Source organism: Erinaceus europaeus, chromosome 8, assembly GCF_950295315.1.
Source record: "Erinaceus europaeus chromosome 8, mEriEur2.1, whole genome shotgun sequence".
In the NCBI taxonomy this organism is placed as follows: domain Eukaryota; kingdom Metazoa; phylum Chordata; class Mammalia; order Eulipotyphla; family Erinaceidae; genus Erinaceus; species Erinaceus europaeus.
The window spans coordinates 102,402,902-102,418,116 of record NC_080169.1 but is presented as its reverse complement, the minus strand read 5'-3'; the positions used below and the strand labels follow the sequence as shown (position 1 = coordinate 102,418,116).

Genomic DNA, 15,215 nt, shown 5'->3' with positions numbered 1-15,215 from the left:
GCTGCCAGCGATTGAACTCAGGACCTCAAGCTTGAGATATCAGGAAGAGACTCTAATTCAGCTTGACTCTTCCCCACCATTCTAATTCTCAGGGCTCTACTTCAGTTAAGAGACCCAGTGAAGTTGTGGATTAATTTGTGGGATCTGGCAGTTAGTTTTTTCTTTTTGATCTTTTCAGTCTCTCTGCGAGAGAGAGAGAGAGAGAGAGAGAGAGGACTACTGAATAAAGGATAGTCTTAGCATTTTTAGGGTTTCAGTCTTTCCTTTGAGAGGCAGATTTAGGGATTAGAATATGTTGCTGTCTTTATTTAAGCCAGTAGTTTTCACGAGTAGTGATTTTTACCCCCTCCCTGAGGGGACATTTGGTAATACCTGGAGACATTTTCAGTTGTCTGGAATAAGTGTGTATGTTATTTGTCTCAAAAGAGAAAAGAGACCAAGGATGTCACATATGCATTCTCTAATGCACTGGACAAGTCCCCATAACAAAGCCATATCCTAACCAGAGAGACAAGCTCAGCATTAGAGCACAGGACTTATATGTCTGGGGCCCCAGGTTCAATCCCTGGAATTGTCATGTGCCAAAGCTGACCTCTCTCAATCTTTTTCTCATAAAAATAAATACAGTTCGAGCCCCTGGCTCCCCACCTGCAGGGGAGTCACTTCACAGTTGGTGAAGCAGGTCTGCAGGTGTCTATCTTTCTCTCCCCCTGTCTTCCCCTCCTCTCTCCATTTCTCTCTGTCCTATCCAACAACAATGACATCAGTGACAACAACAATAATAACTGTAACAACAATGAAAGCAACATGAGCAACAAAAGGGAAAATAAATATTAAAAAATAAAGGAATACATGGATAAATATGTAAATAATTTTACATTGCAATGACAAGAGGTATCCAGCCCCCAAGTGTCAGTAGTCGCAGAGTTGAGAAAACCCTGTCTTAAGCTATTTCCCACAGCACAAGGTAGCCTCCACACTCCATATTATCAGCTCTTTAAAGATGTAGACATTCCCCTCAACAAACTCAGATCTTTTAGCAAAAAGCTACTATGCCAGGATCAGTCGTAATCGTAAGTAGCACCATTCTTTTCTAGACCACAAAGAGCAAAGTCACCGCTCAACTAAAACAGAATAAAGCGTGAACCCTTCATATTTTGTGACTGTGGCCACTTTAGCCCCAGAGAGCCACTTTGAGGGGCATTTCCTTCTAGGGAACTCATGAGACTGCCCCTTCAGGAAGTACCACAGGACACTGGACACTGGTCCTCAGAACAGGCAGGATTCCCACAACCTTTAGCCCCAAGATCTAATAAGTAATCCTTGAAGTCCTGTTACAACGTGTGCTTGGACACACACAGACACACTCACACACAGTCTAAGGTATGGTTCAGTCTACAGAGAAACTGAGATTATTAGAGTCTGCACTTGGAGCTGCTTTGAATGGTCACCAATTAGGCCATAAAACTGAACTCCTCAGAGAAGAACCCAGGAAGAAATAGAAATCTTACACAAAGAAGTGTTAGGTCCCAAGTTCAGTCAGTCCCTAGCATCTCATGTACCAGAGTGGTGATGCTTTGTCTCTCTGTCTCTCACTAACAGGTTTTTATTTTATTTATTTATTTTTTTTATTTTAAGGCCTGGTCAGAGAAGGCAGCTCACAGATGCCGAGTGCTGCCTCTCTGGCTGTGGACACACCTCTACCCCCACCCCACCTGTCACTCACAGTTGAGCCTGACTTCATGGCCACTGTCACTGAGCTTCCTCATGGTCTGCACCACTTCACTCACTGTCCGGGAAGGACTTCCCTAATTTGTGGCAGCTCAGGGCATCCTGCGGACAGAAAAGTTTATTTATTTGGGGAGTTGGTGGTGGTGGCGGGGATTCCCCAGACTCAGAATGGCTATAAATAATTGCAAAGCACCACCACACCCCTTTTCAAGACCTTCTTTTTTCTGCTCAGGACCAGGCACCCTCCTTATTCTCTTTCCTCACTTGTGTCAGCCTGTGGCTATTCTAACTTCAAAGCATGGTCTTGAATTCAGCTTCCCACCATCTCTGGTGTCAAAAAATAAAATGTCGTGGCAATTATTCACTTTGTCTGTGTTGCTTTCATTTTCCCTTTCTTTTTTTCTTAAAAAAATATTTTTTTATTTTTTTATGTTTTTTTATGTTTTTTTTAAATTTTTTTTATTTAAGAAAGGATTAATTAACAAAACCATAGGGTAGGAGGGGTACAACTCCACACAATTCCCACCGCCCAATCTCCATATCCCACCCCCTCCCCCGATAGCTTTCCCATTCTCTATACCTCTGGGAGCATGGACCCAGGGTCGTTGAGGGTTGCAGAAGGTAGAAGGTCTGGCTTCTGTAATTGCTTCCCCGCTGAACATGGGCGTTGACTGGTCGGTCCATACTCCCAGTCTGCCTCTCTCTTTCCCTAGTAGGGTGTGTCTCTGGGGAAGCGGAGCTCCAGGACATATTGGTGGGGTCTTCAATCCAGGGAAGTCTGGCCGGCATCCTGATGACACCTGGAACCTGGTGACTGAAAAGAGAGTTAACATACAAAGCCAAACAAATTGTTGAGCAATCATGGACCCAAAGCTTGGAAAAGTGGAGAGGAAGTGTTAGGGGGGTACTCACTGCAAACTATAGTGTACTTCTGCTTTCTTACTTTGGTGCCATACTCCAAACTCAGTCAATTTCTGCTTTGCGTTTCTACTTCTTTTTTTTTTTACATGCATAACATTCCCCAGATTCCCAAAAAATTTTTTTTAATATTTTTAATTTTTTTATATTTATTTATTTCCTTTTGTTGCCTTTATTGTTTTGTTGTTATAATTATTATTGTTGTTGATGTCATTGTTGGATAGGACAGAGAGAAATGGAGAGAGGAAGGGAAGACAGAGAGGAGAGAAAGACAGACACCTGCAGACCTGTTTCACCACCTGTGAAGTGACTCCCCTGCAGGTGGGGAGCCAGGGGCTTGAACCAGGATCCTTATGCTGGTCCTTGCTCTTTGCCCACATGCGCTTAACCCACTGCGCTATTGCCTGACTCCTTTTATTTTTATTATTATTTTTTTTTGCCCCCAGGGTTATTGCTGGGGCTCAGTGCCTGCACTACGAATCCACTGCTCCTGGAGGCTATTTTTTTCCTTTTGTTGCCCTTGTTGTTTATCATTATTGTTGTTGTTATTGTTGTTGGATAAGATAGAAATCAAGAGAGGAAGGGAAGCCAGGTGTGGGGGGGTAGACACCTGCAGACCTGCTTCACTGCTTGTGTTTGGGGGCTCAAACTAGGATCCTTATTCCAGTCCTTGAACTTTACGACATGTGTGCTTAACCTGCTGCGCTAGCACTACCCCATCTTTATTGTTTTTTTAATGAGAAAGAGTTGACCAAAGCACTGCTCGGCTCTGGTGCTGGGACTGAACCTGGGACTTCAGAATCTCAGGAAGGAGAGTCCTCTGCATAATTATTATGCTGTCTCTCCAGTCCTCTTTCATCTTTCCTTTCCACATGTCTCCTGTCTCCCTTCAGACCCATCTTCCCCCAGGCAGGATGGGTGTGTAAACCACCACTTTTTTTTTTTTTTTTTTTTTTTTTGCTTTAAAGGATTCTCTATCTTCTATTTGCAGTTAAGACAAAATCCAGGTTCCATTTTTGGTTCCAAGAGGGTGACCAATTAAGTAGGATGGAATTAGTATTTTGATTGAAGTATCACTGCACTGTAATCAGCATGTACACCCTGATTTATGCCCTTCTCCTCTCCCTTCTGCTAACCATTAATTGAAAGTTTTTTTCTTTCTTTGTAATATTCAAATCACTGTACAGAGGGGGAAATAGTGACTTATAGTTTTATATTTATATTATGTTTACATTTTATAGACGAATGCAGTTTGTTTTTTTTTTTTTTATCTCCCTGTGATCGATGTCTGCACCGTTTCCACCACCGACTGAAGTCTTCCTCTATTATAGTGTACTGGGTTCCTCTTGAAGCCCTGCTGCCTCCTCCCATCCCTAAAGCCCTTGTCTCTGCTACAGTAGACCACCACTAGTCTAGTTTCACCCTATCATCTTCTCTTTGTTTCTTAAGATCCACTTCTGGGTGAGATATCTGGTATAAATTCATTTCCTTCTGACTACTCTCACTTAACACGATTCCTTCAAGTTCCATCCAGGATGCAGCAAACAAGATTTCATTGTATCTTACAGCGGAGTCCTAGTCCATGCTGTATCTATAGCACAATTTCCTTCTTCTTCTTCTTCTTCTTCTTCTTCATCTCTTTCTCCTCCTCCGTCTTCCTCCTCAGCCTTTTTTCTCCCCTTCCCCCTCCTCGTTCCCTTCTTCTTCTTCTTCTTCTTCTTCTTTTTCTTCTTCCTCCTCCTCCTCTTCCTCCTCCTCCTCCTTCTTCCCTTCCCCTCCTCCTTTTTTATTTTATTTTACAGGAAAGAGAGAAATTGAGAGGAGAGAGGGAGAGAGAAAGAAAGACACCTGCAGGCCTGCTTCACCACAACGCTTCACCATGAAGCGTCCCTGCTGCAGGTGGGGAGCTGGGCCTCGAATCCTGTCCCTTGTGCAGGTCCTTGTGCTTAGTACTGTGTACATTTAATCAGGTGCACTCCCATCAAGCCCCCTATAGCACAACTTTCTTAACCATGCCTGTTGGGTTCTTTCTTCACCACTCATCTTGGGTTGTTTCTAAGTTGGGCAGTAAACACAGGTATACATAGATCTTTTTCGAGACGTGTTTTTGTGTTCTTGAGATGAGTTCCCAGGAGTGGCACTGCAGGACTACATGGCAGGCTCATTTCCTACCTAAGGAATCTCCAGACTTTTTTTGCAAAACTGTTTCTGAACCAACTTACATGCATACCAACAGTGTAGGAGGGTTTCTTTTTTCCCCCACCTTCTTACCAACACTGATCTCGTTGATTGTCTATAGTTCATCTATCTGTTTTCTCTATAGTCCAGAGATGAGTGTGAACTTACACGTTGGCTTATTTCATGAAGCATAGTACCCTCTAGATTCATTCTTGTTGCAAATGACAGGGTCTCTACTTCCCTGGCTGAGAGGTATTACTGTGTGTACACACCCATTCATTCATTCATTCATTCATTCATTCATTCATTATTTATTTATTTATTTATTTATTTATTGAGGGACTAGTGGTTTACAGTCAACAGTAAAATACAATAGTTTGTACATGCATAACATTTCCACATAACAATGCAACCCCTACTAGGTCCTCTACCATCCTGTCCAGGACCTGAACACTCTCCCCTACCCCAGAGTCTTTTACTTTGGTGCAATACACCAACTCCAGTCCAAGTTCTGCTTAGAGTTTTCCCTTCTTATCTTGTTTTTCAACTTCTGTCTATGAGTGAAATCTATTCCATATTCATCCTTTTGTTTCTGACTTATCTTGCTTAACATGCTGTCTTCAAGCTCCATCCAAGATGGGGTAAAGAAGGTGAATTCACCATGAACCTGAGACTTTGGAGCTTCAGGAATAAGATAATGGCATAATGGTTATCTTTGGATAACCATTATGCCAACTAGCCCTGTTCACGTTTCTCAGTTTTCCACATAACAATTCAATGACCCTCTAAGTCCTCCTCTATCATCATGTTCCAGGACCTGAACCCCTCCCACCCCCACCCTAGAATCCTTTACTTTGGTGCAATACACCAGACCCGGTCTGAGTTCTACTTTATGTTTATTGTTCAACTTTTATTTTTTTTGTAATTGGATTTGTTTCAATGAAGGTGCTTTTAAAATTTAGATGGAAAAGAGTTCTGCTAATATTTTCCTCTAAGTTTTTGATATTTTCTAGTCTAACATCCAAGGGGTATTGAAATCCCCTACTATTACTGTATTGCTATTAATTTATTGCTATAACTCTTTCAGTAGATGTTTGATGTATTTAGATGGTCTTTCATTGGGTGCATAGATGTTAATAATTGTTAAGACCTCTTTATTGACAGATCCTCTGAACATTAATGTACATCCATTTCTTTTTAAGTTTTATTTGTTTTTTTAATATTTATTTTTATTTATTTATTCCCTTTTGTTGCCCTTGTTGTTTTATTGTTGTAGTTATTATTTTTGTCATTGTTGTTGGATAGGACAGAGAGAAATGGAGAGAGGAGGGGAAGACAGAGAGAGGGAGAGAAAGATAGACACCTGCAGACCTGCTTCACCGCTTGTGAAACGCACCCCTGTAGGTGGGGAGCCAGGGCTTGAACCAGGATCCTTATGCGGGTCCTTGTGCTTAGCACCACCTGCGCTTAACCCACTGCGCTACAGCCCGACTCTCAGTTTTATTTGTTTTAAGGTCTATCATGTCAGATATGAGAATAGCTGTTTCTGCACCCTTTTGTGGGCCATTGGCTTTTATGGTAGTTTTCCTGGTCTGGGAGGTGGCGCATATGGTAGTTTTCCATCCTTTAACTTTGAGTCTGTGTTTGTCTTGAGTTAGGTGGGTTTCCTGCAGGCAACATATTGTTGGGTTGCATTTTCTGATCCATCTTCCTACTCTATACCTTTTAATAGGTGAATCCAGGCTATTGATCTTATAGAATGAAGATATTTTAATGCCATTATTCTACAATTTTAGAGTGTTCTGATATATGGCAGGTTTGTGATGATGTGATTGTTTATAAGAGACCTTCAGAACTTCTGTTAGGGCAAGCTTGGTGATAGTTGATTCCTTCAACTGTTTCTAGTTGAGAAGGTTCTGAAGCCTCCATCTAGTTTGAATGACAGTCTAGCAGGATACAGTAGTCTTGGTTGAAAGCCTTTCTCATTGAGCACTCAATAGATATCTTGCCATTCTCTTCTGGCCTGTAGTGTTTGTGTGGAGAAGTCTGCTGCTAATCTTATGGGTTTTCCTCTATAGGTGACTATTTGTTTTTCTCTTGCAGCCTTCAGGATCCTTTCTTTATTCTTATTCCTTTTCATTCTAAATATGATGTGTCTTGGTGTAAACTTTAAGTCTGGGGTAATTCTGTTTGGGATCCTCTGAGTTTCTTGAACCTTTATGTCTTTTATGTTGTCTAGAATAGGGAACTTCTCAGCTATATGTACTGTAAAATGCTTTCTTCTCCCTTTCTTTCTTCCTCTAGCAAGTCAATAATACCTATACTACTTCTTTTGAAGCATCTCTTATGTCTCTATTGTTTTCAGTATCTCTTTTTAAAAAGACTTGTTTAGTTATTATTGGATAGAGACAAAAAGAAATTGAGAGGTGAGGGTGACATAAAAATGGAGAGAGAGAGACACCTGCAGAACTGGTTCGCCATTCGTGGAGTTTTCCCCCTGCAGGTGGGGACAAGGGCTTGATCCCCAGTCCTCACACACTGTAGTGTGTGCACTTAACCAGGTGTGCCACTGACTGGCCCTGTTTTTCAGTATCTCTTAATCTCTTTGAGATCTCTTCTTTCTTATTTTTTTTATAATTCATCCTCAATCTTGCTTATTCTGTTTTCTGTCTCACTTATTCTACTCTCTCTCCCCTCTGTTGTTTCCTGTAGCTCAGCTATTTTGTTTCCTTGTTCTGAGATTGCATTAGCTTATTCAGCTAGTTGTGCTCTTACCTCAGCTATTTCAGCTTTCAGATCTCTAATTACCTCCAGATAGTGGGGTTTTTTCATTGTTGTTGGGGTTTGTTTGTTTGTTTTTGCCTCATTTACTGTTTCCCCATTTCTGATGATCTTATTTTCAAACTCTTTCCATACTCCTGTGTTGGACGTTGTCCTCAAAACCCTTTGGGTGCTTTTACCTGAGCTTTTGTCCTCGTTTACTTCTCCAATGTTTCTTATTGGTTTAACTATTGTATATGGTGTGTTAGGATGTCCCTCTCTCAGTGCTATTCAATCCACTAATCACACTTGCCTGGATTGACGTTCCTCTGACTCGGGAGAGTAGAATTGTGGCTGCTGCTACTCTGTGCTGTTTATAGATGACCAGCAGGTGGTGCTATTATGATCTCTAGGCTTCTCTTGTTTGTATGATATGTGGATGGTGGGATGGATTGGGGGGGGGTTGCTTTAGGCTGTCTTATGGTTACAAATGCTTGTTTTATATTGTGTCCTTGTATTAAATTCAGAAGGCTAAATACCCCGAGCCCAAGACTGGGAGGTTTTAAGCCTTTCTCTTTTCTTCTGGCACTAGGAACAAGCTTCATTGCTTGCTGGGCTTAAAGTGAAATCACCAAAATGGCACAGCTCAGCACCTTGCTGCCCAGAGCTCTGACCTGATTTCACTGTTCCTCAGCCTGTGCCCCTTTTTGCCCCAACCACACGTGGGCACCCACCTGAGGCTGCAGAACCCTCAGCTGTAGATTATGACTTCAGTTGGGTCTTTTGTTGTATTTATTTGTTGTTTTGGGAGGAAAGACTATTAGATCCTTGTTATTCCATGGCCACACACCCCAGAAGTGATCATGCCCCATTCTTACAGGACATGCTTTTTTAAAAGAGAGTTTCATTTGACTCCTAAAAAGGGGGTTTTTGCCCCATAGGTGCCTGCCACTTTACCCATGCAACCTCTGAGCTTCCTTGTTCTACTTCAGGTCTTAGCTTAGTCATCACTCCAAAGGTGCCTTTCTTTCCAAACAGTCACCCACCCCCACTTCCTTATTCTCTTTATCATTTGAACACCACATATGATGTTTGGCTGTTCTGTACACTAGCATTTTCTTCTAGGATTTATTTAGTGGTGTGTGTGTGTGTGTGTGTGTGTGTGTGTAAGAGAGAGAGAGAGAGAGAGAGAGAGAGACCAAGTACTGATCAGCTCAAGCATGTGTCAGCACCAGGGATTGAACCTGGGACCCACCGGCATGCAAATTCTGTGCTCAACCCGAGTTCTCTCATCCACTGCATTGCAAGCTCTCAGAAGATGTGAATGATAGGTGATTTTGTCACCAGTGTATCCCAGGATCCAGCATGGAGCTTCTCACAGAAGGGTCCCCTGAGTGAACATAATTGGTTGAGCCAGTGTGTCAAAGACCTGCCTTCCTTCCCTGACCACTGCAAGGTTCTCAGGGCAGTGGACTGGCCTCATCAGCCCACCCCCCAGTTGCCTTTAGAGTGATTCGTGTAATTTCATGCTGCTGTCAATTACCCTTCATTTGTACTCAGATTAGCAGTTCAATGAGAATGCACCTGTGGAGTTTTAGGGTGGGTGGGGAGCCATGTCCCAGAGAGCTGGGGAGAAGGAAGCCGAGGTGGTCTTGGAGGTGGACTTAAGGACATGTGCTTAGGTCCAGTGAGGGGAACAGGAATCCATTGCAGCCCCTCACACAGAGCGCAGAACTGGCTACTCCTTGTCTCCCTTGAGACTTTGCTTTCATGCTGTCGCCCTCCTCACATTAGCCAGGAGCCTCCAATCAGGAAAGATGGGGCGAAGGGTAAGGGAAGAAAACCCCTAGATCCAGAGGTGGGGTGTGTGTACAGAGAAAGACCTCCAGCCCCTGCCCTAACACGATTCTCCCATGTCTTTACACAGCAGACTCCCCTGATCAGCCGGCAGCAGACGCCATAGACACACCCACGACAGCCAAACCCACAACCAAACCCATCACCCAAGCTCCAGTCACTGACCCAGGCACCAGTCCCACGACAGCATCACCGAGCACAGCCACAGGAGATGACCAGAAAGGGGCAGCAGTGGACAGCAGCAGCGACACAGTGGACAAGTCCGGCAGCCCGGTGACCAGCCAGCCCCCTGTAACCCCAGACACGAAGACCACCACCACTCCTGTCAACACAGGGGACCAGCCCCCCACAAAGGCCACCGCCACAACCACTGCTGTTGGTGGTGGTGGCCACAAGGGCCCAGACAAGACCACGCCCTTAGTCACCACTCTTCCCACTAAGCCTGGAACCACCCAGGGTCCGAGTGGGGCTACAGGGGTCCCTGGGGTGCCAGGTGACCAGGGTGTCACCACCATCACAGCGGCCACTAAGGGTGGAAGTCAGGCAGCCACTCTGCCCACAGACCTGACGACCTCCCAGAATACCGCTGCTCCGGGCACCTCGGCCACCCAGCCAACCAACAGCCTGGCCACCCTGGGGTCCCTCACCAGCCTACCCGGGGGCTCAGGCAAAGCCACGACAGCACCCAGCAGTTCAGAGCCTGTGACAGGGCCCACCTCCAGGCCTCAGGGGACATCAGTTACACCAAGTAAGCTGGAGGATGGGGAGATGGTGAGGGTTCTGTTTCTCTCTCTCTCTCTCTCTCTCTCGCTCCTTTTCAAAGTAAGTGCAAATACAATGCCTTGATTTTTGCTTCTCTCTCTCTCAGTTTATTGGCTAGGACAAAGAGAAATGGAGAGGGGAATGGGGGAGGTGGCAAGGGAGAGAGAAAGAGAGAGATCTGCAGACTTGCTTCACTGCTCATGAAATGTTCCCCACTGCAGATGGGGACTAGGGGCTTGAACCTGGGTCTCTGTGCATGGTGATGTGTTCACCTAACAGAGTTTGCCACCTCCCGGGCCCCTACAGTACCTTTCTCATGGGGTTAATGTAAGGGTTGTGTAAGAACATACAGGTGCACTGGTCCAGGGGGGGTGGCCTTTGGGATACGGCATTACAATCTCAAGCATGAAGTTCCAAATTTGACCCCTGGCTGTGCAGGTGCCAGAGTAATGCTCTGCTTCTCTCTTCTTCTCCATCTTCTTCTTCTTCTTCTCCTTCTTCTTCTTCTTCTTCTTCTTCTTCTTCTTCTTCTTCTTCTTCTTCTTCTTCTTCTTCTTCTTCTCCCACCCTCCTATCTCTCTTAATAATAAGTAAATAAACCTTTTTTCTTTTTTAGAATACAAACTCTTTCTTTAAAAATTTTTATTTATTATTGGATAGAGACAGGGAGAAACTGAGAGGAGAGGGGTAGAGAGAGACACCTGCACCCTGCTTCACTCCTCGTGAAGCTCTCCCCTTCCAAGTGGGGACCAGAGGCTTAAGCCTGTGTCCTTGTACAGTGTAATGTGTGTGCTTAGCCAGGTGTGCCGTCTCTCGGCCCATAATAAATAAAATCTTTAGGGAAAAGAAAAGGAGGAAAGGAGAGAAAGAAAGAAAGAAAGAAAGAAAGAAAGAAAGAAAGAAAGAAAGAAAGAAAAACAGTGGTCCTTACTTAATGACCAGGTTCCCTAAGCGAGAAGCCACCCTTTACCAGGATTTCCGGCATGATGGGCTGGACTGGGAGTGGTTTTGCCATTATCTTTAGAGAGGTTAATATCACCTTTAATATCGGTTGTAGCAAAAAAAAAAAAAAATTGGTTGTAGCATTTTATTTTTTATTTTCTTTCTTTTTTAACTTTTTTATATTTATTTACTTATTCCCTTTTATTGCCCTTGTTATTTTTATTATTGTAGTTATTGTTGTTATTGATGTTATTGTTGTTGGATAGGAAAGAGAGAAATGGAGAGAAGAGGGGAAGACAGAGGGGGAGAGAAAGATAGACACCTGCAGACCTGCTTCACCACCTGTGAAGCAACTCTACTGCAGGTAGTGAGACAGGGGGGCTCGAACCGGCATCCTTGCGCTTTGCGCCACTTGCATTTAACCTACTGCGCTACCGCCTGACTCCTGGTTGTAGCATTTTAAACATGTGCTTGGGGGCTGGTTTGTACCACATCCGGTTGAGCACACACATCGCCATGCACAAGGATCCAGGTTTGAGCCCCCACTCCCCACCTGCAGGGGGAAGCTTCAAGAGCAGTGAAGCAGGTCTGCAGTTGTCTGTCTGTCTCTCTCTTCTTCTTCTCTATCTCCCTCTTCCCCTCAATTTATCTCTGTCCTATCAAATAAAATAGGATATATATATATATATATATATATATATGTATATGTATATATATATAATGCTTAAATGCTCGTTAAGTAGTGCACTGTATATTGTAGTAGAGGCAGTAACTGTCTTGGCGGTGGCATACTTGGTTGAATGCATACATTATAGTGCAAAAGGACCCATGTTTGAGCCCCCAGTCTCCACTTGCAAGGGGAACACTTCTTGAGTGATGAAAGAGTGCTGCAGGTGTCTTTCTCTCTTCTTCATCTCCTCCTTCCCTATCAATTTCTTTGTCTCTATCCAAAATAAATAAAGAAAAACAACAAAAATAAAATAAATAAAAATAGAGGCAATAAATTGTACAGTGGAATGTACAATGAGGTACAGATATAAAGATGGAAAATACCAGTGTCGGTGCCGGGTGGTGGCGCACCTGGCTGGGCACACATGTTACAGTGCACAAGGACCCGGGTTTGAACCCCCCAACCCCCACCTGCAGGGGGAAAGCTTTGTGAGTGGTGAAGCAGTGCTGCAGGTGCCTCTCTTTCTATCTATCTCCTCCTACCTTCTCAATTTCTGGCTGTCTCTGATAAAGATAATAAAAAGATTATTTTATATATTTATTCCCTTTTGTTGCCCTTGTTGTTTTATTGTTGTAGTTATTATTGTTGTTGTCATTGTTGGATAGGACAGAGAGAAATGGAGAGAGGAGGGGAAGACAGAGAGGGGTAGAGAAAGAGAGACACCTGCAGACCTGCTTCACTGCTTGTGAAGTGACTCCCCTGCAGATGGGGAGCCAGGGGCTCGAACCAGGATCCTTAACGCCAGTCCGTGTGCTTTGTGCCACCTGCGCTTAACCCACTGCGCTATCGCCCAACTCCCATAAAATTTTTTTTAATAGAAAATACTAGGGTCAGGCCAGGCAGTGGCTCACAAGGTTAGTTGCACATAGTACTAAGTGCAAGGATCGGCACAAAGATCCTAGTTTGAGCCCCCGGCTCCCCACCTGCGGGGAAGGGGAGGTCCACTTCATAAGCAATGAAGCAGGTCTTCAGGTGTCTATCTTCCCCTATCCTCTCAATTTCTCTCTGTCCTATCCAAAAAAAAATTTTTTAATGGCCTCAGGAGCAGTGCAAATGTAGTGCAGGCACCAAGCCCTAGCAATAAGGCAAAAAAAAAAAAAAAGAAAAGAAAGAGAGAGAGAGAGAGAGAGAAAGAAAATGGGAGTTGGGCTGTAGCGCAGCGGGTTAAGCGCACATGGCACAAAGCACAAGGACCTACGTAAGGATTCTGGTTCGAGCCCCCGGCTCCCCACTTGCAAGGGAGTCGCTTCACAGGTGGTGAAGCAGGTCTGCAGGTGTCTGTCTTTCTCTCCCCCTCTCTGTCTTCCCCTCCTCTCTCCATTTCTCTCTGTCCTATCCAGCAACAATGACATTAATAACAACAACAATAAAAACAAGGGTAACAAAAGGGAATAAATAATTTAAAAGGGAAGGAAGGAAGAAGGAAAGAAACTAGTGTTACTGACCACTGAGGGAACAGAACTGAATCTATGAGGGGATCTGTGAAATGCGGCTCTGGAGGCTGAGTCTCTGGGCTGCCATTTTCCACGTCCAGAATTCCATTCTGTGGCCACAAGCGCCATGCATCCCAGAGCTGGTCAGTACTGTGAGTGGTCACTAAATGAGTAGGCCGCTCAAAGATGACTAGTGTATTTTGGAAGCACTTATTAAAGTCCCTCCATGGAAGTACGTGCTCGTTAACATTCCCAGGCCTGCTGACACCTTGTCTTTATCAGCTTCTTCCAGTCTGAACCCTCCTGCAAGGCATGATGGGAATTGCCCTCCTGACCCCCGTTGGCCTCTTCTTCTTTTTTCTTTTTTTTTTTTTAAATAATAATGTTTTATAGGACAGAGAGAAATTGAGAGAGGAGGCAGATGATGGTGGAGAGGAGAGATACCTGCAGCCCTGCTTCACTGCTGGTGAAACTCTTCTCCCCCTGCTGGTGGGGGCTCGAACTTGGATCCTTGCACATGGTACCATGTGCACTCAGTCGGGCCCTCCATTGGCCATGCCTCCATGCCACCACCTGGCCCTCCATTGGCCTCTTCTTCCCTAGCATTCGCTCCCTCCAGCTTGTAGCCTATGTCCACTGGACTAGCCCCTTCTGGGAAGTAAACCCAAAGAACCCGAGAAGTACCACAAGGCAGACTCTCCCTCCCAGAGACCACACTCATTGTCTCCCCTTTGCTTTCCCCCTTCACAGCGACAACAGTTGCCCTACCAGGAAGCCAGCCTACCAGCAGCCAGCTGCCAGGTGTCACCAGAACCTCTCATGCTGTCCCCAGGACCCCTTCCTCTGAGACCACACAGCCTGCAAGCCCTTCACCCGGATCCGTGGCCACTCATGACTTTGGGGGGAGCACAGGCTCCAATACTCCACTGGCTTCAACTGTCCCCTACTCCCACCACTCTTCTCCCACTCCGACTCCTAGCACGAGGGTAATGCCATTCGGGGGTGCGGCAAAGGCCAGGGTCCAGGGACCAAAATAGCTCATCAGATTGTGTGTGTGTGTGTGTGTGTGTATCCCAGCAGTGATGTGGTTTCTCTCTTGAACGAAAATAAAAACAAAAGAAAAAGAAATAAGCACAGATGTGGTGCTGTTGTGCATGCACATAATCATTAAAAAAAAAAATCTAGGGGCCAGGCATTGGCTCACCTGGTTAAGCGCTCACATTACAGTGCACAAGGACCCAGGTTCAAGCCCCTGGTCCCCACCTGCAGGGAGAAAGCTTCACAAGTGGTGAAGCAAGGTTGCAGGTTTTCTCTCTGTATCTCTCCCTCTCTATCTCCCCCTCCTCTCTCAATTTCTGGCTGTCTCTACAATAATCATAATAATAATAATAATAATTGAGCTAGAAGTGTCTCTGGGAATCAAGCTTGTTCTCCAAGCCCAGGGCTTCACTGGGATGAACCTAACTTGGCTGGGTTCTGATTTGAGCAGTGGGACAAGCAACAAGCTGGCCCAGCCATGTCTTCAGTTTCCCATGGGAGGGATGGAGGGAGGGAGGGGGAAAGCCACAGATAGGTCCATTTAGGCTCAACTCCCGACCCCACTGATGCCAGTGGTTCCTTCTAGGTGGAGTGTGAGCACTCCGAGAAGCTGACAGAGTACATGCTGGTCCTGAACCTCACCACCCCGGATGTCTGTGTGAGTGACTTGCCGACGCGAACCCCTCCCACCTTCCTCCCATGGTGTGGGCCCCAGCGGTAGTGGGACTGAGGAAGGAGGGAGGAACAGTGGTGTTTCTTCTCAGGGGGCTGCCTTTCCTCCCACAATTCCTCCAGGTGGTGAGTGGTGATCCCTTCTCACCATGAGTTTCTTAGTCAGGGACAGGGATAGGGTATTACCTGGGTCT

At 45.1% G+C, this 15,215-nt stretch overlaps 1 protein-coding gene across 1 annotated transcript in view; it reads left to right on the top strand.

The window, feature by feature from the left end:
* Nucleotides 1–15,215, top strand: part of PODXL (podocalyxin like) — an 88,918-nt gene that overhangs the window by 57,919 nt on the left and 15,784 nt on the right. The window contains exons 2-4 of the mRNA XM_016188614.2: nucleotides 9,515–10,192; nucleotides 14,062–14,297; nucleotides 14,936–15,007. Of these exons, the coding sequence (XP_016044100.2) occupies nucleotides 9,515–10,192; nucleotides 14,062–14,297; nucleotides 14,936–15,007 (986 nt within the window). The remainder of the gene's footprint in view (nucleotides 1–9,514; nucleotides 10,193–14,061; nucleotides 14,298–14,935; nucleotides 15,008–15,215) is intronic.